Here is a 24,308-nt window from a genome sequence, read left to right as displayed (position 1 = left end):
GAAATGTCTCTACACTTATGTAGATGAAAGTCTCAAAAGTACAAAAGATATTGTCGCCTAATAACACATTGTCTAGTCAGCAGGTGGTACATACATCGTGTAAATGCATTATCACATAGTCACATCAGAACAGTCAACATAACATAATTCACAAACAGATGGATATATACAGTCACAATGAAATGAAGGGAACAATGAAAGCGCTATTAACGTCCAGCAATGCCGCTGTCTTCAAGAAAAGTCTTTAGTGCTTTTAAAGCACCCTTCTGTAAGGCCGTTGTTGGCCAAGGGCCTAGAGAGAGAGAGAAAGCAAGGACAGGAAAGGCAGGGAGGTCAACCAGAAGTTTCCTTAAACTGAAAGGTCTGCGGTCTAATTTAATTAGCGCTGATTTAAGTCGGCTTCTTGGTGTGTCGTGATGCGGGCAATCTAGAAGGAGCTGATATATATCTTTGTCTACAAATCCACAATCACATTCGGGGGTTTCCGCACGGCCAATTCTGTGTAAGAAATGCTTTGTGTAGGCAGTGCCTAGCCTTAATCGATGAATAAGGGTTTCCATAGTTCTATCTAATGACAATGGAAATTTGAATTCAAGAAATGGATCAATATGATATAAGTCCGAGCTCTTAGAATTCTGGTCAAACCAAGTGTTTCTAGACATTTTGAGAGACGTTGTCCTTATAATGCAGCGTAATTCATCCTTTGATATTGGGAGCGGAGCCGTATCATCTTTGAGGTGCGCTTGTCGTGCTGCTTCATCGGCTGCTGTGTTGCCAGGAATGTCGCAATGCCCTGGTATCCACTGGAATGCTATTGAATGTTTCGCTTCGCTTGCCTTTGTGAGGTTTTTAAGTGTTTCATATATTATACTGTCACTGAATGTTTTCCCCTTTGTGTTGCAGAGTGATGTTAGAGCCGCCTGTGAATCGCTGAAAATTACCCATTTTTGCGCATCTCTTACTGACAATATAAATTTTATCGCACATAGGATTGCGAACAGTTCAGCCGTTGTGGACGAAGTCGCACGAGATAACTTAAATGATTCTTGTTTGTTGAGGTGCGGTATAATGAATGATGAAGTTGAAGAGGTTGCTGTACTGGAGCCATCTGTATAGACGTGTGTGTATCCTGAATACCGCATATATATCTGGTACAGCGCTAGTTGTTGAGCAGCTCGAATGAACATGTCTCTTTTGCTGAAATCCCATCTACTGTCAATTCGATTTTTGGAACTGTAAACAGCCATGGAGGATATTCGATGTCTGAGTTCCAAAATTCATTTATTGGCAATATGTGAAGATTTTCTTGAATTTCTACATGAACGTAACTTCTATCTCGTTTCATTATGTCTAGAGCCAATGGGTGGTTTTTATGCTGGGTTAGAAGACGGAAATAATGCCGGCATGTTTCTGTAGTGCGCATAACTGGAAATGGTGATTGGTGAGCCTCAGCTATTACAAGAGAACTAAAAGTCGCTCGTGGAACTCCTAGGCATAGGCGTAGTCCTCTAGCTAAAAGTCTTTGAAGTCGCTCTTCTGACGTGTGGGAAAGTGCGTGTAAGATGGGCGCGGAATACGCAACTTTTTGCCGTATTAATGCATTGTGAACAGTCAGCATGGACGATACTGATCCGCCCCATGATGTGCCTGCAAGTCTGCGAAGTACAGTCACTATGGCATTGACCTCGTTTTCGAGTTTTTTTATGTGGGGTGCCCAGGATAGCTGCCTATCAAGTATTATGCCTAGAAATCGATGCTGTGCGACAATCATTAGAGGGTGTCCTTCCAGATTAAGAGTGAAATTTTTTAACTGCCTTCGAGTGAAGGGCAATACAGCTGTCTTTGTGTGTGAAAGTACCATTCCTCTCTCTCTCAAAAATTTGTTGATTATATTTATGCCGTCTGGCAATGCCATTTGAAGTAGTTGAGCATTAGACCGAGATGTCCAAATACACACATCATCTGCATACAGTGAAAGCTCTAACTGTGATGGCAGCCTTCTTGTTAAATCAGCCATGACGCAGTTAAAAAGGAAGGGGCTGAGTACGCTTCCCTGTGGTACTCCCTGTTTGACAACATGTTCAGCACTCTTTCCTTCACCCGTCTGAACAAATATTTTGAGACCTGATAGAAATTCAGAGATCCATCGCAAGGACCTGCCAGACAGACCAAGTTCCAACACTACTATATTTTGTTGTTCCAGTATTATGCCGCTTTGGTGGATTATCAGCGCTGGTATTAAAGTAATGCACGCCCGCCCGTACTTTATTAGGCCTGCCTGTGCATATTCTGCTTCTGGTGCTGTCGGCACGTCTTAGTGACGCCATAGGCGGGTATTGACATTAAAGATAGACTAAAGGCTAATACCAGGTCGACGCGGACTGTTTAAATACCATTCCAGAAACCTCGCAACGCTTGTTTCGTGCCAGGAAAAAACAGTTTACGAGAAAATTCCATCAAAGGGGTCCTAATACCTTTATCGCGATTCAAATCTCCCGCCACCCAACCTGAGAGTGGTTGCGTTGCAGACGCCATCGCCGCCCTTCGCTGTTTTCGGGGAGTAAAATGCTGCCCGACAGACGGCGGTGCGGATTTTGTGCACAATACGCAAACGCGCGGCGATGGAGGAACTGAACCAGGACAGAGCGGTAGATTTGCCGCTGCAGTTGCTTTTGGTCAAGTGGCCTGGACCGTTGGGGCATCCCGCGGCATCACATGAAAGTAGAATTCCCTGCGACTTGCAGTTTGTCCGAGTTTCGCGATCCAGCAAAGCCAGCGCAGCACTACGCGATGAGGAAAGTACTGAAACGCGGGAGCGTGGGCGGCGCAGAGTCGAGCGAAAACGAAGCCTTTCAACCGCCCGCGTCGTTGTCAAGGGTTGGTTGTCATGAGTTTTTTTTTTTTTTTTTTTTCTAAATATGAAATAGAACTGGACAAAGAGCATTTTCTTTCGTCTCATAATGCACTACAACGATGTTTTTATTACGAATGTTTCAGTACTAGTGACAGATTTTTAATCAGGAGTGCTTTCGTCATCGGGCAAGTACTTCAATGGCTCGGAGGAGTCTCTAATCGTGTCCTGCATTTACCTCAATTTCTCGGCTACTAAGGCTCTGTTCGCGATAATATTGACGCCTTAGATATACCCGAGCATTAATCTATCACTTTATGTTGACTTGCTATTTGCCTTTAGTGTCCGTTTAACTAAAGGAAGTCAACCGTCGAGATATCGTCGAAGACGTGTCAGCATGTTGAGTCAGAAAATTAAGTCGGCTTTTAGTACTTCTAGATGTTTCAAATTCAATTCAATGGTAACTTTTCATCAGCATCAAGAAACACAAGCATTCGTTTTCGTTCTCGAAGCAAATAAAAGTTATCTAGGTTGCATTTCTCAACGTTTCTCTAAAGTTAGAATTCTAGGTTTTTATACGGCGCAGCGTAAGGAATGACTATACAATAAAGGCTGGTGTAATTTTTGCGTTTGTCATTGTATTACTGTCTTTATTACCTCGTTCGTCGCCTGCTGCCTCTTATGCCTTTCAGAAGTAGTGCTCTATTTTCAGTGATATTTAAGGGAAGAAATGTATACGGCAGCAGCTTGTGTACACTAAAAGAAAATGTCGATTTCACGTAACATACCTGATAAGATGAACGATTCGAATGAAATACTTGGAATGTGGCCTCACTGGCGGCAAATCAATTTGCTGTATTGACTCTTGAAATAATTTAGGAAATGAGTGATTATCTTATTAGGCTGCGGTGTGGTGTACATAGTTTCACAATATCCAAGTAGAGGCAAGGGCATTTTTCTGCCTTACACGGTTGCTAGTCTTCACCCCGTTTCGTGCCAATGCATTAATTGCCGTGTTGAACGTGTTCAGCTAACCAGTTCATATTTGTGGATGACTTCATGTCGCAGAATTCATTGTGATGATACTACGAGTCTCGTGTCAATGAGACCGTTACTAGGTTTCAACGACATTCCATGTAGAGTGCCGTAAAAAACTCTCACCTCATCCGCGAACTGCTGGATTCCTAATCTGATTCAGTGCATCAGCGCTTTGGTGTGTCTTTGTCTGAGTACAATATTATTGCGTCAAGTGTTCCATTGATAGCCAAGGAGCTTTTCTCGTGCTTTCAAATGCGTTCGTATTTATCGCAGTGATTATCCGCATTTATGGGCTTTTAAGAGATTTTATTACTGAAAAATGACAGCCAGGTTCATAACAAAACCGTTGTTCAAGTTCGCAGCTTGGGCGGTGAGTAAAGTCTAGCACTATTCCAATATGCTCCATGTGGGGGTTCCTGTGATTGCTCAGTGTATCGTAGTCCTTAAGCAAGACCTGCCACGCTTCCAACCGGCGCGCAGCTCTGTCTTTTTATTACAGCCAGCATATCTCTGTGCAAGTGTTCTGTAACGCTGTGCCAACCTGAGGCCGTTACCCGAGACAGCAGTGTGTTGCGTCATTGTCTACGGTACTTGGTCCGGCAGCGCGCAATGAAGAGAGACCGTTATTCTGCACCATTAGCCTAATAATGTCGTAGCGGTCGAAAGCTGCAGTTTTCGCTTGAAACCACACGCGACGCCGCCCTGATTGCAGTACGCGCAGCCACGCCGAGCCACATACGCGTCGAAGTGCCCTCGAGTGGTTCTCACTGCGATGTGCCTTTCTTTCGCTCGCATGGCGCCAGAGCATCCCAGACGCGTTCTGGTGGGCCGTGGTGACAATGACCACGGTCGGCTACGGCGACATGCGCCCCGTCGGCGTCTGGGGCAAGATCGTGGGCTCGCTGTGCGCCATCGCCGGCGTGCTGACCATCGCGCTGCCCGTGCCGGTGATCGTGTCCAACTTCAACTACTTCTACCACCGGGAGACCGATCAGGAGGAGATGCAGTCGCAGAGCTTCAATCACGTCACCAGCTGCCCCTACCTGCCCGGCACCGTGGTCGCGGCCAAGCTGAAAGGGGACACGGACTCACCGGACGACTCGGACGTCCTGGAGCTCGACGACGCCACCTCGCTAGCGCTATTCTCGTCCTCCTCGCCTGCCGCCAACACTCAGCAGCAGGCGAACAGCACCAACAACCCGGCCTCGCTCGAGACGGACGTCTGACGGCCGAGCGTCGTCCGGGGGGCGTCCTGTCCACGGCGAGTCGCCTCGCCGACTAGGTGAGTCGGGTGCCGGATCGAGACGAGCTGCCGCGTTCTGCTTACTACTCAGCCATTGTTTTCTCTACCAATGATTTTGCTTGTTTGTGCTACGAATAACCTTATACCTTCTAGTAGGAGTGTCGTCCTCCCTACCACCTCATGGCTTAGTAGCAGTGCTCGTTAAGCGCTTGGGTCATGCATACACTGTGGTGGTCGTCGCCTCGCTCGCCACTGATGCTGTCATCTGTCGCTTTTCTCAGGTGGCCTCCCTCCAAAGTATTGGCCAAGCACTAGGTTGTTTACCTTCCGCGATCCCAAGTGAAGTGCCGCATTCGGCACGATGGTTCTGATGCTCACGTTACTTTGCAAAATCGCTCAGGTTTGTGAGAAAAACTGAACGACCTATTTGATTACTCGGCACTCAGGAAACGACTGCATCGTCAGTCAAGAATCAAAGTGAAGAGGCTCTCCAACGATGCCTCTTCTGTTTGATTCTGTCTTCACCGCATGCTCTACTACCGTGGTCTGTTATACTACCCGATTTGTTCGGCGATTCGTCCGGCGCAGCTGGATAACCAGACTGTCCGTCTCCATAGTGAAGCACTAGAAAACTGAGACTCCTCTGCGGCGGAGGCACTTCGTGTCACATTTGCTCGCAATTACCTGCGTGTTGTTAAAGGCAATAACCACCTGAACTGCTACGAATACTCTGCGCAGGAAAGAACAGTTCAAGTCGTGTTGTGTGATCTCGCTACCCGCGATATATCTCTTATGTTAGTATGGTTCGACTATTGGTATTGTTCTGATATTTCACATTAATCCCATAAGATCAGGAAAGCAACCGCTGCTAAAGCTTTCGAATATCTATCTGAAAAACTCTCTCAAGTTATGATGCGGGGTGCTGGCAAGTCAACTAACGAGTCTCTATCTTTCTTAATTTCTTTGGCTTTCCTTATGCTAAGGCCTTGTGCAGGTTTATGCTATTTCCTTCTTTTCTGTGCACAAAAGCCGAAATTTCATAAATATGACGCTTCGCGCAAGTACTTATGTGCACACGTTAATGCGCGGAAATTATGTGTTGTTTTCCTATGCGACACAACGATGCGCCAGTGTGCGCAGCTAAGATGAATCTACTCAATTTATAACTTTCGTGGTTGCGCAAATAATAACGAAGATTACTATGGTGTACCGCATGAATATATTTAGTGATGAAGCGAAGTATATACAGAGCGGTTCAGGAATGTTAGGACGCATTCGCCTTATTGCAAAACTTTATCTGACAGTGTTAAAAAGCTGGAGTTTGTGTTAGCCTAATAATAACCTTGTGTTTGATTTGTCCAAATAACTTCTCACAGGTCTAAACCTAAAAAAAGCGAAGAATATCGGTAGCGAGGTAGAAGTAATAGAAAGTGCAGGTAGACAACTAGAAGTTATCAAAAATAAAGTGAGAGAAACAGCTATAACAGATTTGGATACAAAGGATGGAAACAAAGAACGCTATGGAGGTTTGCAAGAATGGCAAGAAAGAAAATAGAAAGAAAATGTGTACGCTGACACAAAGGGCAATGCCTTTCTATTGAGGCCCGAGGTAGTTGCCTAAGGACAAGAACATATCTGAGCAAATATTTGCAGCAGCATAAAGCAGAAATCTGGAGGCAACTCAGCACATCCTAATGTAATGAGAAGGTACTCACCCAGCGGGACCTGTAGGTAGCGTCCACCTTCCAGAAGCGATGAGGCTTAAAGCAGATGAAAGCATTGAGCGGTCAGCATTCGAGATACGTAAGAGTCGTTTATAGCATTGGTGGAAAAAATGCACTGAAGAAATTGATAGGGCCGGATCCGTATAGGTAGCGGTGATAGAGAAACTTGGAGGAAGTGAGAAAAGATTAAGGACACAGCCAAAATTGCAGACCCTGATGTATATATATACATTACCAGATTAGCTAGTCTGACGAGGGCGGACAAGTCCGCATTGGAGATGGCGACCTCAATATCATAGATTGCACTCGCTGTGGATGCATTGGGATATAGGAAGGCACTTTGATGCCTCCTAGCTCCTTGGTGTGTTGCAGTTTTTCCAACGCACTCCCGTTGGAAACATCGGTCGCGAGGACATTCTTTCCCTGTATCTCTACTTTCCTGTCACTTTGCCTCCCCTTCCCCTCTCCACCCGGCGTGCGGTAGCAAAGCGGATCTTCCCATCTGTTTAAACTCCCTGCCTTTCCACTTTCTTCTGTCTCTATACTAAATTAACTAAAGCAGGCTAGGTGGCTATTTGTCGCCGTCTCGCTTCAGAACAGATGCCTCATCATTTGTGCCATTTGCTTGTTAAAATTACTCATCGGAATCGCAAGGTTGCCGTATGCGTCGATTTACGCACAGTCAACGTGCGTTTATAATTTGGAAGCAGGTCGCATTTTGACTCAACGAGGTATGTCTAATCAGTATAATCGCCGCTGCCATGAAATCATCGCCAGCCTTTTTGCAGCTCAGGACATCCGGACTATGCCCGCAAACTTACTTATTCACGCGACAGCGTCAAGGAGCGCGTGTCGCAGAGAATCCGGTGTCGGACGTCGCCTCGGCGAGAAGAATTTGCAATCAACTTCTGAACCACGCATACCCAACCACTTATCTGCCACCAAAGTTGCTCATACCTTAATTGTCTTTCATTCTTTACAAAGGTATTCCTCGGAATTTTGAGAATGGCAGCCCAGAAACAAATGTAATTAAGAAAAATCACTGACAGCGTATGCCCATTATGTTAGCTCTTCCCAGACTAAAATATTAACAAGTGCGAAACAATGTCGGGAGATCGACCCACGCAAGGTACCGCGCCTCTACCAGAAAGCTCGCCTTCGTGCATAGCTTTCGCAGCCAGCGTTTCCCGGTAAACGTTACGGTTACATAAGGTGCAGTTGCCGGGATGCATGAAAAGCAGTAAGGGGTCTTTGAACGCTATCGCGTTCAGCTCTTAAAGGCGAAGCTTAAAGCGTCCTCCAAATTTTTCATTGCTTCCAGTAATCGTTCGCTGCCACATACTGCTCATCTTCGTTTCGTTCCAATCTCTTCTCTCACTATGGCTATCTGTTCAGCACATTTCGTTATGCGTTCGACTTTATTTATTTCTCCATTTCTTCGCGCGAGTACAATATCATCTAGCAGGTTATCCTCCCAAACAACAGTGCCTTCATTCTAGACGTTAACGTTTTCATCACTTTTCAGTTACATCGCTCGCTGCGTGGTTTCTTATCTCCAAGTTTCTTTAATTATCCTTCGCGTTTCCAGCCACATATATTAGTCAGTTTTTTCCACGACAACTTGCGCTCCAGCTTTTCGTGGATAAAAGGGCCTCGCTAATTCAGCCTGCTGTACAGCTCAGCAACGGGAAAAGTCATACGAAGAGTACAGCGCAAATGTCCTGCCTGTTAAATGTTTTGCTGACATTCTGTCCAGTTTCTGCATGTATCAATAAAGGTTCTTTAATAAGTCACTAAATTTCCACTTATATTTTAACACGAACGTGTTTTATGGCGGGGTCAACGATCAACTTCCTGTAACGGATGTGACGTCGGCGCGGACGTGAAAAATATGTTCCCTTGACTTAAAGCCCCTCAATAATTTCAAAGTACAGAAAGGCTTTGATCCAGCCGATGACGCCAGCGATAGGCTGATCGGTGACATGTGACCTTGCTCCGCCCCTTTGCCGCCATGAAAGTTCCTGCGCACCGGCCGAAGTGCGCGCGCTTCGCCTGTTGTGCTATGCACATTGCTGCGATAATTTCGTTCCGGGAGGGCCGAAATGTCTTGTTGCTGTGCGGGTGGGTGCCGAACCGGACGGAGGCAGGCAAGAAGTTATTTTGCATGCCGCGCGGCAAACAAAGCCTATCATCATCATCATCATCATCATCATCATCATCATCCTGGTTACACCCACTGCAGGGCAAAGGCCTCTCCCATACTTCTCCAACTACTCCGGTCATGTACTAATTGTGGCCAGGCTGTCCCTGTAAACTTCTTAATCTCATCCGCCCACCTAACTTTCTGCCGCCCCCTGCTACGCTTCCCTTCCCTTGGAATCCAGTCCGTAACCCTTAATGACCATCAGTTATCTTCCCTCCTCATTACATGTCCTGCCCATGCCCATTTCTTTTTCTTGATTTCAACTAAGATGTCATTAACTCGCGTTTGTTCCCTCACCCAATCTGCTCTTTTCTTATCCCTTAATGTTACACCTATCATAATTCTTTCCATAGCTCGTTGCGTCGTCCTCAATTTAAGTAGAACCCTTTTCGTAAGCCTAACAAAATCTAACCAGAAGATAAATGTGGTTGCACAGAATTGGACGGAAAGACTGAACCGTCGGTAACTGCACGACTATGCGAGGAAAGTAACGTAGAGCGATACGAAGGTGCGAAAGTATACACGTGTGTATGCAGACCTGCGATAGTATTCCATTCGCGCGCACAAATGTTGACGGCCGAAGTTTTTGGAGATTATTGATTTTAGTGCATGATGAGCCCGTTGACTTAGCAAGTACAGTATGTATGACCTGGCAGGCAAGTAAATAGTGGGGCAGAAGCGCATTAACTCGCTGACGAATATCCACATTCCGTTACGTGCGATAAAAAATCACAAATTTCAGCAGCGAATTCTACTTTTACACTTTCCTGTGTTTGTGCGCGAGTTGCGCTTTTTAATATGTCCAAAAAGTCATTTCCAACTCTGCATATCCCAATCGTATTTTGTGCATTGCCTATGTAAATAAATATATTTCTAAGTGCCTGCATTACTCTGCTTTTAAAAACAAATACTGCATAGCCACTGCTACTGGCCATCCAATAATAAAGTATAATACATTATAACAAAGTACATTACATACACCTGCGAGCTCGTTCCTTCCAAGTTTCCCTTACACTCGAAGGTGTTTCAGTAATCGGCGATGCCATTTTACTGACGAAAAATACACAACTCCAAATTACCATAAGAAAAACGCCAGAAACGATACACGGATTGCCAGCAAAACACAGTGCAGTAATAGCTAGGCTAATGCGCGTGCGTTTCGTATAAGGGCCCTCTAATTCTTACGGGGCTTTAGCGGTGGACGGAGGCGAAAAGGCATAAACACAACAATGCGCGTAATGATTCAAGTTTACGTGGAGACGGCGCACGGTTCACGACAACAGTCAACCGCATTCACACACGCACACACACTACGCTCGATGTTGGTGTGCCGCGAGATTAGATCGCGCTGGCAGCCCGAACACGATCGGGGAGACTCGCTGACACGATCCATACCACCACTTCAGAATGTCACGACAGTTGCACTGGCTTGTAACACTGGGCCACAAAACACAACAGTCGTCGTGTAATCGCTACAGGACAGACACACTCAGCGGCAAAAAGGCTGTTGGCGTACTCGTTTACACACACACATACAGGATGTTGTTTAGTTGCCGTGAGGGTCGCACGTTTCAGCGACGTTATGTCAAATGTTTTTCGGTCCAAGCGACTGTCAGCCTTTTTTTACACGAGTTATTCGTTCAAAGTAACCGCTATGTGTACGCAGCACACTTGCACGCAAAGGAATTCACAGAGCAAACGAGATTAAGCGCAAGCAATCACCAAGGCTCGCGCGCTGATTGAGCGCAAGCGAACGCAAGGTCAACATGCGGAATCGAGGCGATCAAGGACACATTTCGCTCTCTTGAGCGTTTTTATTTCAGCGATCACTTGGAATTAAAGGACTAGATTTAGCAGTTCGGGCCCTTCTTTCGTTTTTTACCACAGTGAGGCACCAGCAGGTTTTATTTCCGCACGTGTGCAGATATTTTTTTCACCTCACGAATGCCGCGGCGCCGCGGTTTAGGGCGGGCGCCGTCTGCTACAGGAACTTCCTAGGTGGCGCGCGCGGCAGAAGTCGCTACCTTAATATAGAGGGACTTTACCTTGACTTAAAAACCCTTAGACTTCGTAAAGTAGCGACACTCTCCTCCTCTGCCTTCCCTCCTCCTCGTTTCTCCTTTCTTTCTCGCTCCCTCCTCGACCGTGGCGCCGCCTAGAGTGCTCGAGCGCAGCAACGGCGCTAACGTGCGCTTCTCGCCACTCCGTAGACGCTTCTTCGAGCAATAAAGTTTTCTGTCTGTCTGTCTGTCTGTCTGTCTGTCTGTCTGTCTGTCTGTCTGTCTGTCGAGCGAAAATGGCGCTGATGCACGGCGCGAGGGCCCACGTGATGCTATTAGGCCAATGGCGACGCGGAGTCGGCCTCGGCCAGAGCGCGCGAGGAGGAGGCGGCATTCTTCAAAGCGTGGCACTACTTAACGAAGTTTAAGGGGCTTTACCTTGACTGGGTTGGCGCCGCCATCTAGGAGCGGCGAAGCGGTGTACTGCATCATGGCACTAACGAGTGCCGCAGTGAGCGCTTCGACAGCCTCAGAGGCAGCGGAGGCTCGCGGCGTGACGGCGCAGTTTCCGCACATGATTTGTCTTTCGCGTAGGTTTAGCCTGTGACGCGTCGTGGCTCACGGAGTGCAGCTTCAACGCGCACCAGCAGTGCTTGCGATGGCACCAACCGAGAAAACTGCTGCTCTGAGCCGTGCACAAAGGCAACGACGGGTGAATCTCGCTTTGGTCTGGCGAGAAGCGCGGCAACGCGGACCGGAATTAGTTCGCGGCGCACGCTGCGAACTCGGCCACCCGTATCTTGAATCTGAGCACGTCGCGACTCAAATGGCTGTCCAAGACCCTGCGAAGCCTGACCAAAACGTTCGTACCTTCGCTGAAGCGACTCGGCAGCGAGACGCCACTCGCGAACAGGACGCCATGGCGCGCCAACGAACCTGCGACACGGTCGCCGACCCGCAAATCGTGCGCTTTTTGCTGCAAGGGACCGTGAGTTGGCGAAGCGATTTGCTAACAACCCGTTCGATATCGCTTGTACGGGTTGCGAACGCCTCTGATTCATGGCGGATTTGCGCACTGCACCAGCGCGTGCAATGCAATGTCTCCGGGGGATGTTTTCCCGTCGCGAGTCGTCCGATAAGTTTCGTTTGTGTGGCAATTGTCGAGCATCCCTGTGCACTGGTAGGGTGCCGCTGATGGCAGCCTGGCGTAAACTTGTAAGACCTTCTGTGAAAGCACGTTTCACTGTCGTGTTCTAGCGATTCCTATTAAAAAAAGAAATCAACCAAATTTTCCAGTCCTTTTTTTTTGCAAGGACTCTTCTCGTCCCAGTGTCACCGCGGTTCACCTTACGTTAAGTACTAGCTCAGCTGAGAAAGCTCAACTACGTGAATTTATCAAAGACGTACTGCACAACCAGATATACTAATGTGGCTAGCATTCTTTGCCTACTTCAGGCATTTTGAGGCTTGCCCCGACCCAGTAATCGAAGTTGTCTACCAGCTGTGCTGTGCTCTTGGTGTCGTCGTTGTCGCTCCAAGGTCTCCATGCCGTCGTACCGCTTTGGCATTGCGTCATACAGTCGTCGTCCTGCCGTGATGGGCACGACCAACCCTGGCGAGCTAGTGTCATAGTAATGTGGACCGGGCCCTGGGAAATTGTGTATCGCATATAACCGAATCAATGGCCATTTCAGAATATCTAGAATATATTTATGCAATATCTACAGCTTTGTAGAATATCTCTATAAAGGCTTTGGTAACTAGGGCTATATGGCGCTTAACTGCAGAGGTTATAAAGAGTATGCCTGCGGCTACTTCATTTCAATGATCTTGAAAAAATAAGTCCGATTTAGAATAGTAATAGTAAATAAAAAGAATACTTTACGCAAAGCCACTGACACAACACGGAAAGAAAAAAAAACGAAAAATATTAAGAAAGGTGAGTCAACGCACAAAATCGTTCCTAGTATTCCGCGCACATAAAGCTATTTGAAGGCCACTGACTGACCATGGTCGACTTAGTGGCAGTGCGTGTCGACAGCCATCGTGAGGTGGCTTTTTTTCGCTCAAGGCAGGACGGGATCCTCGTTGTAGGGTGAGATAATTAATAGGGATTTGTGCAGGCGGACGCAGTAACATAATGAAATAATGAACAGTGGCAATTCAGGTACGTCTGTTTCGGTTTTCATCGCTTCACAAGGACAGGTCTTTTTCGATTTTTTAATTATTATTTCTGACACCACCCTTAACGCCGTTATATCGCTCCTTCCAAACACCTTCGTTATGTTTTTTTTTTGTTCGAGTTCAGGTTGCACGTCAGTAGGTTGCATTTTCTTGTAGATTAGTACAGTACTAATAAAGTAATGAAGGAGGAGGAGGAATAAACTTTTATTTTCGAAACAGTATCCCGGGGTAAGCCCCGGTTCTAGTCTCGGTGAGAGGTCTCCTCATTCCAGGAACCCTCTGGCCTTCGCTGCCTCCTTGGCCCTGGCGACGAGGCGTCGTTGTTGTTCCAGGTCCTCGGAGACGAGCTTGGCCTCCCACGTTTCTATGAGTTCTTCGCTTTCTTGTCTGACGCTACAACAGTCTCTCGGTGAAAGCAATGCGTCTGTGTCTAGATGCCATGGACATTTAAGGATCAGGTGCGCTAAGTTGTCCGGTACGCCGCACATTGGGCAGTGGTATCCTTGTAGCGTTGGGTAGAGTCTACGCATGATGATTCCGTGGATGTAAGTATCATTTTTCAGTCTTCTGAGTGTAATGCTTTCTTCTTTGTAGAGCTTTGGGTGAGGTGGTGGGTACACCCTGCGTTCCAGCCAGTGATGTCAAAGGATCCCTGAGTAGGGGATGGGTACGGTCTCTGCCTCCACTGACGCAGACCGGGCGTCGCGAGAGTAGGAAGGGTTGGCCCGGCAGGTGTGGCCTCTGGCCGCGGCGTGTGCCGCTTCGTTCCCCTCCAGCCCCTCGTGCCCAGGAACCCACGTCACGCAGGTGTAGGGGATCAGAGTACTGTGGTGTTTCAATATCTTCAGTGCTTCTGTCGACACGCGGCCCTTAGTGTAGTTCCTGACAGCTGCTTCACAATCGGAGAAGATGGCAGCTGCGTCCATGCACGCGGTAGTTGCTAAGGCGATCGCCGTTTCTTCTGCAGTGTCGGGGTTTTGTGCACGGAGTGTGGCAGACGCTAGCTCTCTGCCCTGAGAATCTACGACACTCAGGGCGTAAGCGTTTCTTTGCGGGTATTTGGCTGCGTCGGTGTATCTGGCGTCCGGATCTTGCCTGTGTCTTCGCCGTAGAGCATCCACTCGGGCTTGCCTTCTTTCCTTGTGGTACGTGGGGTGCATGTTGCATGGAATTGGGGCTATGCACAGGGATTCGCGGAGGTTTGAAGGAATTCTTTCTTTTCGGTCCGTGGTGGCTAAAAGGTTTCACCGTAGCTCAGCCGTTGCAGCACTGGTCTTCCAGTGGGCGTGAGCTTCAGTCGTTCTAGTTGACTAGCTTTATGAGCTTCAGCTAGTTCTTGCCAGGTGTGTGCGCCCATCTTGAGAAGTCTCGTAGTCGAAGCCGTAGATGGTAGGCCCAGGGCGATTTTGATGTCGTTGCGTATTTGAATGTTAATTTTTTCTACTTCTGCATTCTTCAGCGCGAGGTAGGGCGTGCCGTATGTTATTCGACTGGTGAGGAGTGCTTGCATCACGCGTAGCGTGTCTTGTTCTTTAATTCCGCTTCTATGACTTGCAACTCTCCTGACGAGATGCGTGAGCTGTGATAGCGTTCGCTGTAGTCGCGGGATGGCGGCCGCCCCAGACCCGTCTTTATGTATGTGTAGCCCTAGAACTCGTAGGGTTTCCACTTTTCGAATGGGCGTTCCATTGAGGGTGACGTTGGGATCGGGTTTATCGTAGCCACGTGGTCTGCCTCTCGTTCTTGACTTGAGGACGACGTGTTCCGACTTCTCGGGAGCACAGCGGAGGCCGCATTTGTGCAAGTAGCTCCCTATGGTATCTACTGCTTCCTGTATGCGTGCTTCTTGTGTTCCAGTGTTTGAGGCCCTTGTCCATAACGTGATATCATCTGCATAGAAAGCGTGTCTTACGTCTGATATCGCGTCGAGGAGGCTGGGTAGTTTGATCATTGCGACGTTGAAGAGCAACGGCGATATGACCGATCCCTGCGTGGTGCCTTTGCTCGGTAGTCGGAAGCTGTCGCTGCGCAGGTTGTATATTCCAACTGTGGCCGTGCGGCCCGTGAGGAAATTCCTGACATAGTCGTATGTCCGAGACCCGCAGCCCAGGACTTCGAGGTTGCAGAGGATAGCTTTGTGACTGACGTTGTCGAAAGCTCCCTTTGCGTCGATGGCTAAAATCGATTATTTGCTTCTGGTACTCAGGTGGTCGATGAGGCCTTCCTTGAGTAGAAGGAAGACATCTTGCGTTGACAGGTTCTGCCTGAAGCCGAAGATAGTGTTTGGAAAATATCCGTTGTCTTCGAGGTATGAGGTTAGCCGGTTGTGTATCAAATGCTCGAAAAGTTTCCCTACGCACGAGGTCAGGAAATTTGGGCGCAAGTTCTCGATGCTGAGCTGTTTATTTGGTTTGGGGATCATGGTGATCTCCGAGTGCTTCCAGGCAGCCGGTAGCTCTTCTTTCTCCCAGCATGCATTGAAGTACTGGAGCAGGGCTGCGGTAGCCTACTGCGGAAGGTTCCGGAGATGCTTGTTGCTGATCCGATCTTTGCCCGGGCTGGTGTTTTTGGTGAGCATCGATAGTGCTGCAGAGAGTTCAGCATGCGTAAAGGTTTGGTCAAGGTCGGGGTTTGGTTTCCCACCGTAGACTTTGTCATGTGCCGTCGTATTAACGGGTGGGTCGCCGCACAGCTTCTTCTGAATTTCTCGGAAGAGGTTCTCTTCGGATCCGGTGTGGTTGTGCACGAGCTTACAGAGGGGCTGTCGCTGCTGCGTCTTCGAAGGGCCGTTGTCGAGAAGGGCGCGCAAGAGATGCCACGTCGTCTTTGTGCTGAGGATTCCCTGGAGTTTGTCGCAAAATGCGTGCCAGTTCTGTCTTCCTAATCTCTCCGCGTATGCCTGTGCTTGCTCGGTAAGGAGCGCAATTCGCTTCTTTCATTTCCTGTTTATCTTCTGTCTCTTTCATCTCTTGAGGAGAGCTCTTCTGGCTTCCCAGAGGTGGAGGAGGTGCGTGTCGACGGCTGGCACTACTTCATTCAGCTGTATTGTTCTCGTGTGGCGTTCTGCCGCGTTGAAGACTTTCTTCAGCCAGTCATCTATGTTCTCGGTGGTAGCCTCGACATTTAGCACGTCTCTGAATGACTTCCACTCCGTTACTCGGGCCGTTCCAAGCCTAGCGGACTTGCGAGTGTGAGCCACGTTTAGTTGGAGGATGTGGTGATTGCTGCCCAGTGTTTCTGGGAGTCGGCTCCATTCTGCCGAGGGCACGTTTAGCGTGAACGTGAGATCCGGGTTGGTGTCTCTGGAGACACTATTGCCTATCCTCGTTGTTTGGAGTGGGTCATTCCTCATGGTGAGTCTGTGCTGTTGTGCAGTGTCGTGTACCCGGGCTCCTTTCTTCGTAGTGGTCTGGTATCCCCAGGCCGTATGTGAGGCGTTGAAGTATCCCACTATAACGACTTGATGACCATCGGTGCGTTTCTTAATTTATCGTACAAGGTGGTTGAAGTCTGAAAGGGGGTCTCTGGGAGGGCTTTACACACTCACTACGAATACGCTCTTGAGCGATTTCCTCTCCGCTATTATTTTGATTAAGGTGTGTTCGATCGGCGTATTGATGGGTTCCAATTCCTGTACAGTGAGATTCTTCTTAGTGAGAATTGCCGTGCGTTTTGTTTGTACGTGGGCCTTGTAGCCGGACGTTTTGTGTATTTATTTCTTGCAGAGCTATATATGAGGTCGGGTGGGTCTTGTTTGACAAATTCTTGTAAGGTAGCATGCCGTGGTCGATAGGAACGACAGTTCCACTGCCATATGCGGAGAGTCGAGAGCGCATTTGTAGTCCTGTGATTAGGGACCGCCATCTTCGGTTGTTTCTGTTCCCTGCCGGCGCTTGTGGGTAGGTGAACCTGAACGAGAGGCACTTCGGTTGTTTGCTCGCGGCCGCTTTCTGTCGGGCTGAATGTCATTTAGTGACGTCTTGAGGTGCTGTTTTGTTACGTAGGTCTTCTTGATGTGGGCTATGAAGTTGTTTTGTTGCGCTGCGAGTCCATCGTAAAGTAATTTCTTTTTGTTAACGAATAAGGGCATTTTCACAGATTACAATTGTTGTTGTCGCTCCTTACTCTTCGTTTTTCATTTACCATCTTTTTTTGTCTTCTGGTTTCTTTTTTGTGTGTGTGTAGTATTCAAGCTGTGGAGTCCAGTTTCTGATATTCATTTGTATATTCTTCGTGTTTATTCAACAGCATCTGCATTAGTGTTGAATCGAATGCTTTTGAGCAATCTATTGATACAATGTACATAAGTTGTTTATATACTGCAAGTTTTGCATAACCTGAGCAATGACTTGAATACATTGCATTGCTTAGTACCATTCTTCAATTGCAGTATCTTCCCTATGTTTAACGGAAATTTGCTGTAGTGCGCATAATACTGTCGCGAAAAGAGTATAGCGCGGGCCTCTTTGCTTTCTTTCCGGGAATATTGTGGGCTCCTCGGCGCGGGGGGAAGCCTTTGTACCGGCCGCCGCCGCCACACCTGAGACGTCACTACGCGCACCTGACGCGTCCTCTTCCCACGCTCGGCTGTCAAAAGCTGATTAGTTATGGTCAGAGTGCCTTTGTATACGGAGTGTTGACGCGACCATTTCTTGGCCCCTTACACTCTGACGCTTATTGGATGATGTAGGCCTGCCTGATTGGTCCGAGTAACGAAATAACCCATTGGTGGAGAAGACTGTCCCTTGGATGCTGCGGAAACTTATTTAAAGAATAGTTTGAGTAGTTTTGGGGTGAGCAAGTAGACAGCAGCGGACGGCGCAACTTCACCACGGGAGACCAGGCCTGTCAGGCAGGCCGACGACGACGCGTATGACATCGTTCTGTTTGTAGATATTTTTATACAGCGTAAACTTGAGGTAAAATACCAAGTGAATAAACCTAGTCGTTGGAATGTTGCCTCTCGTCGTCGTATCTGCGGATTTGGACTTGCCCCTGCCAGAGCTCATCCCCATTCATCTTCGTCTCCCGGGTGAGCTGATGCGTCTGATATCTAACGGCTGCGTCACTTCGCTACAATACGTTGAAATTATGCATGTGAATATTTCTCACGAGAACTGAACACAAGCTTCTGTGCTTTCAGTGTTTCGATTCTTGGCACTGATATTGATACGGATTAGTGTTATGTTTGCATTCGCTCATATTGAATGCGCACTTGAGGTGATTAAGTGATGGAAAGCTATTCGAGTACAATATATCATTCTCTTTTATAAGGTCTAGGCTTAACTATCTTCTCCTGACACTTTACTCATCGACCTAAGTAGAAGATCCCGTTTAGATTCATCCCGCGTTTCGCTGTGAACGTTCGTGAATTTGTTAGGAACTGTGTCTCTAGATTTCGTGGTGCTTGGCGCTGTACAGTTTGGTATAGTAAGTGTCCAACGTTACTTGTGCGAAATTTTCAAAATATGCAATTGCCACGTGACTGAACAGAATCACGGTAATGTTCTTTGTTGTCGCTTGGAGCAAGGCCAGACTATTTATTTTTGTTTTGCCTAACTACACAATTAGTTGTATTAATTAACGAACTGCTCAAATATCATGTTGAGAGCAAGAGTGTCAAAAGAAAACTGTAGACCGTGCTGAAAAAATTGGAGATCCAGCTTTGTATTGCAAAATACGTATTACATAAGTTTTTTTTTTTTTTTTTCAATACTGAAAGAAACCCGTGAACTGCGATAAAGTGGCGCACGACTAATCCACGGCCGATTTTCCCAGCTACGGCGTGCCGGATAATCAATTTGTAGTTTTGCCATGTGACGCCTTAGAGTTTAATTTGAAAGGATTACGCAATCTTCTATAGTTCTCGTTACTGAAAACATGCAGAAAAAAAAAGGAAGCCTACGACCAAAGTGCAATCACTTCTCGCATTTGCATATAAATTCCCAAGTGCGCGTTTTTACTCACGCAATCGTGATTTTCCTCTCTGCAGCATATTTTTGGCTTTGCTTGACGCGGCGGTGGCCTGCATATTGCCGCCCGGTGCATCGCCTCCCAAACTAGGGACGCCCAGGCAACACTCACCACTGTCTCGTTGCACGTATCGCCTTACGGCGAAGCGTCCAATTACGGAAGTTGGCCGCTTTCATGCAAATGGTGCAGGGAGATGGAAGCACTGCTTGCAACGTTTCGCCGGTTTTCGCCGAGGCTCCTTTAGAGAGTGCTCTCTGTTTTTTTCTATCGTGCACTTGTACCCTCATCGCATCTGGCCACCACACGAGCTGAACGTTGGCTCGAGAAGAAGACGGCAACAAAAAAGACATCATTCGATTTCGCTCCGAGGTGCGCCGATGCATATCGAAATGGGTCCCGCGCTCTGCGCTCAGTGCTGTTGTCGTTCGCCCGGGCGCTAACCAAGACTCCCGCGCCGCAGTTGTGCTTTCCTACAGAATGGAGACAGAAATACGGAAGAAAGAAAGAGGGTGTTAAAGTACCGCGAGGTCAGAGCCAGAGCACGCAGAGGCAAAGCATTCACAGAGAGACCGTCCGCACGGGGGCCGATGCCCTAGGCCACTGGGACGACGCGGGTCGATGCGATGACGTCAATGTGACGTCATAGCAGCGCTGTTTCCTCCCCCTCCAGTCGTCGTGGTCTTTCGTCGCTGCCGTTCACGGAAGCACGCCGACGGGGGATACCGCGATCACCCGGATGCATCTCGCATTTGCAGGATACCGAGCGTGGTTACCTGAAACTGTCCGTCCCTCTGTTTTTTTACTTCTCCCTCCTTCAAACTGAAATGTCGTTTGGCGTAAAATTATTTCAAATACGATGCCGGTTTGTGCCAGGTACCGTGCGTTTCAGACCCTCCCTCCGATCCAAACACACAGACGCAAGATTGCTTGAATTTATGCACAGCCTGGAAATATGTGCACCAGTATTTTACCCACATATTCGAGATTGAGGTATATCATTCCTGATACAGCAGCTCTATTCGTGGTTTTTCTTTATTAATCGTAGGTTTGTTTCCTTCTCTTTCTTTCATCTCTCTCTATCCTTAGCAGTTTGACAATGTAAATTTTCAATTTGTTATTATTTCCTTCCCAGCGCTTCACCGGAATAAGCGCATGAGCGCTATAAATTTGGAAGAAGAAACAGCGAATGTGAGAAAATTAGTCCCCTTTCTATGCCCATACTAGCTGAACTTTACCCGGTCCTCGTTTCTCGGAGATGTAATGCTGCGTGCAATAACTAAAAAGAAATAGCCGGACAAAAAAAAAGGGGGGGGGGAAACGATTCGCGAGTGCTGACGTCGTTGGCCAGAGCAAATGCGGCTGCTACGAAGAGCACACGCTCGGCAGCCCGAGCCGTGCGTCAGCGCCAGTGTGCGAGGCACGAGAGAATGGAGACGGAAGCGAGAACGGGGTCACGAGCGGGAGAGGAGGAAGGGGCGAGAGAAGGTGCTGCGAGAACACGGCGTCGGCTACTGGGCGAGGAGGCCGGCTATGGCTGCGTGGCACGCCAATGGCCCGGCGGCCGCTTTTAATTCAATGACGGCAGTGAGAGTGCGGCAGCGTGCTTCCATCAATGGAGCGGGCTCCCTACACGCCGCACGCGGCTACAATCTCCGGCTGCTGCCTGCTGCCAATAATAATAATAAACCCAGGTTCGCTGAAGACCGAAGGTGTCTCTCATAATTCACCACTGTCCTGCGTCGCGTAAACTCATGCTAATTGCGCGAATTCCCCAATCACGTCACTGCGAATAATCGCCATCCTTTCAAGACTCCGTTTATCTCCACTGCCCAAGAGGGCAGGCGACGTAGAGAAGGAAGGAAGAATGGGTGTCACGCCCTCCCCCCCCCCCTCCCTCCGGAATTTGTTCATCGTTATGCAGACATTCTCCTAAAAATTGAGCAAACAGTTCTAAGCGAACTGAAAGAAAATGATTGAAAAGAGTTACGGCTGCGCCTTTGGCATCCATTATTTGGCACTTCTAAATCATAGCACGTCACCTGCCTCCAAACTCCATTCTTTTCTTTGAATCTCGATGACAACGTCGTTCACCCGCTTTTGGCCCCAATGGAGCATTTTTGCTATCTCAAACCTAACGCCTGTAATTTTCTCACTCCGGCACTCCTTCCGCTGTCCTTAGTTCGCATTTCTTCTTCTTTTTTTTCTGATATTCCTTATTTCCCTGCCCATGGATTAGTACAGGCATGCATAGGATGGCTTAGGCTGACGCATGACAAATGTAATTGTAGACTGCTGGGAGAGTGTGCCGTGCTACCGCGGGCCAAACCTCAGGTGGCGATCAGGACGCTTAGTTTTTTTGTTTTTTTTGCTAGTTTGGTGAGTCACCTTTCATGACCCGAAGGTGTCTGCAAAATTTACTTCAAACTGTTTTAGTTATTCGGTAGATATCCTTCTCGTGATGTTGGTCCCCTCTGAACCGTTCAGTGATGGCAGACAGTGATAATCAATTACAAGCTCCTCTTCTCCCAGTCTATTCATGCCCTCTGGCAACAAGACGGATAGCCGTCTTTCCCTTCCCTTCATGTCGGCCTAGGGTAACGTGCGAGAGGAGTGAACCTCAGGCCGGCCTTTCCGGCATTGTTAGTGAGTTTATTTCTCTCTTCTGCTCCCTTTCCGGGTTATTGAACAATACCTTTGTTCTGTAGGTATTAATCTTCGAACTCCACTTCAGTTTCTTGCTGGTCTAGGCTCTCAACAGCCTGATGCAATTCATTTCTAGCGTTTCTCAGTGTGACAACGTCCTCTTCAGTTGCTGAAATATTCCCTGTGTATACTTATCCGTAATCTTTCCCATTGTAACATTTTCAGTGCTTCTCGCAAACATGCAGTGTTTATTTATAGAAGCACTGTCTTCGAAAGATCGTTAAAATGTTCTAAACAAAGGTATAACAAAAGATGCGCCGGCGATTACGATACTCCCTAATGTCCATTGCTTACTATACTCCCTAAAACCCATTGCTTTACTATACGATATTCTATAATGCGAAATTTGAGCGCAGTTGTATATATGATTTCGTTTCGCGATATATTGACTGGTGCGGACAATCTGTCTCGTGCGGTACGTTGCAAATGGGGCGAAGTGTGGTGCGACTGCCTCGCTAATCGGGAGATCGCAAGAGGCAGCACGTGGGTGAGGCGTGGGCGCGATTCAAAGCAGCCGCCGCAGACAGACCTCCGCTCATGCAGCGTTTTGTTGTTCTTGTTCCGTACAGACGACGCGCGCTACTCTGGCGCCATCTCGTAGCAATCGCCGCCACAGAGCCAGTCTTGCGCGGCACTACGCTTTTCTTCTCACGCTTTTGCCATACCCTCTTCCTCCGCTTTCCTCATCGCGTTGTCTTCGCTCTCGCCACTTTTCTCACCCCCAGCTGCGCTCCGCGTTCGCTTCCATCTTTCGCAGTGCTCGTTCGCTCCGCTATGAGGTAGGAAGCCGACGCTCGCCTCCGGAATGGGCGCCCAAGAGCTGCGCTCTAAAAAGGACTCAGAAACGAGGTGCAAATGCGTTTCCTGCTAACACAATGGCGCTCCTAGCAACTAGAGCACGATTTCGTACAAATGTATGTTAGCGTGACGTGTCTTTAATTGATTTATTGATTGGTTGCGAGGTAAGTTTCTCTGCTTCATCCTTAAGTTCAGCGTTGTCTGAAATGCATTGCTTACAACAGTATAATGACAGACTTGAACCTTTCTTCTTTATTAGTTCTTTAAGATATTCTTTCTTCTTTCTTTCATTCCTCATTCCATATTTTCAGCAGATGGCACAAAGGGATTTTTAAGGCAGCATTTTCGTTTATTGCGCGCGAAATATGAACATTGTGGTCGTACTGAAGACGACTGGAATATGGAAGGAGCACAAGTTAAGAGTATTTCAGTAAACGCACAGAAGAACCATCTGCCTATGCAGCGAGCAATCCTGCAGTTTATGCAATGCGCCACCCATGAGTGCGATTGCGGCCTGTGGTGGTCACATGAGAAGTCGTCGCTGAGAGCCATTTCTCGCGGTTACCACAAGCAGCGTGGCCCCTTTCTTCATTTTTGTTGCTGCAGAGAGGGCTACGGTGGCCCGTATCCGATTACGCGTATAGCGGTAACTGCGCCTGCGTCGTGTGTCTTCGCGTCTTCCCTTGTTCGCACCCCCGTGTCATCGTTCTGCCGATCGCGTTGCTTTCGTGTTCGGCATATGTGCTGAGCGAGAGAGGAAACATTCATCCACACAACCACCGCGCAACCATGCCTCGCTTCTCCGTCTCCCGACAATACGGAGACAATGCAGCAACGAGCTGTATCCCAGCCCCACGTTGTGCGCGAATAAATAAGAAAGTCGTTGCGCCTGTATTTTATTAGCCAAAATAAGGTTTGACACAGGTAATTACAAATATAATAAACCACTGTATTCACTTTGCATTATTTTTTCCACATAGTCCCCACGCCTGTTCAGACATTTGTCCCATCGCAGCACTAGTTTGAGATGCCCCTGTGGTAGAATTCGTCCGGCTGACTGGGGAACCATCGTCGGATTACTGTCCTGGCTTCATCGTTGCACGTACGAGAGGAGTCAACCTCAGGCCGGCCTGATGATTGAGGAAATATGTGGTATTCGATTCAGTTTTTGAAGTTGGCCAGGAACTTCTTCAACGGACCGAAAACGTGAAATCTCTATGGGCAAGGTCCGGACTGTATGCTGGGTGGTCCAGACTCTCCCAGTTAAATGACCGGAACTTGTCGGGGTCGGGCTACGAACACTTCGTTGCTCGTACGCCGAGGACGTGTGGAGCCCAACCGCTATCTTCAACAACTGATAGCAGCGCCGGGCCGCGGGGGTGCTGGCAGATGAGGCCGGGCCGGACAAAGAAAGGTCCACCGCTGGGAATGGATACGTTTACTTCGCCATTACAGCCGTAATTCGGCAAAAAAAAAACAAAAAAACAGGAGTTAATGCTTTATGATTCACCCTCGTAATAATATTCACCCTCGTAATATTGACGCGTCGCGTCAAAGAACACCATTTCGTCATCTTTGCTTCAATTGCTTT

General features: G+C 48.0%; 1 protein-coding gene across 5 annotated transcripts in view; it reads left to right on the top strand.

Moving 5' to 3' along the window:
• The window catches only part of Sh (Potassium voltage-gated channel protein Shaker), a 410,425-nt gene that overhangs the window by 360,141 nt on the left and 25,976 nt on the right, over positions 1–24,308 (top strand). For all 5 annotated transcript variants that reach the window (XM_050185375.2, XM_055074819.2, XM_050185374.3 and 2 more), the window contains exon 4: positions 4,693–5,171. In XM_050185375.2, the coding sequence (XP_050041332.1) occupies positions 4,693–5,115 (423 nt within the window). In that variant the 3' untranslated portion in view covers positions 5,116–5,171. The remainder of the gene's footprint in view (positions 1–4,692; positions 5,172–24,308) is intronic.

The sequence above is a fragment of the Dermacentor andersoni genome, chromosome 4 (genome assembly GCF_023375885.2).
Source record: "Dermacentor andersoni chromosome 4, qqDerAnde1_hic_scaffold, whole genome shotgun sequence".
Taxonomy (NCBI): domain Eukaryota; kingdom Metazoa; phylum Arthropoda; class Arachnida; order Ixodida; family Ixodidae; genus Dermacentor; species Dermacentor andersoni.
This window is presented reverse-complemented; position numbering and strand designations above follow the sequence as displayed.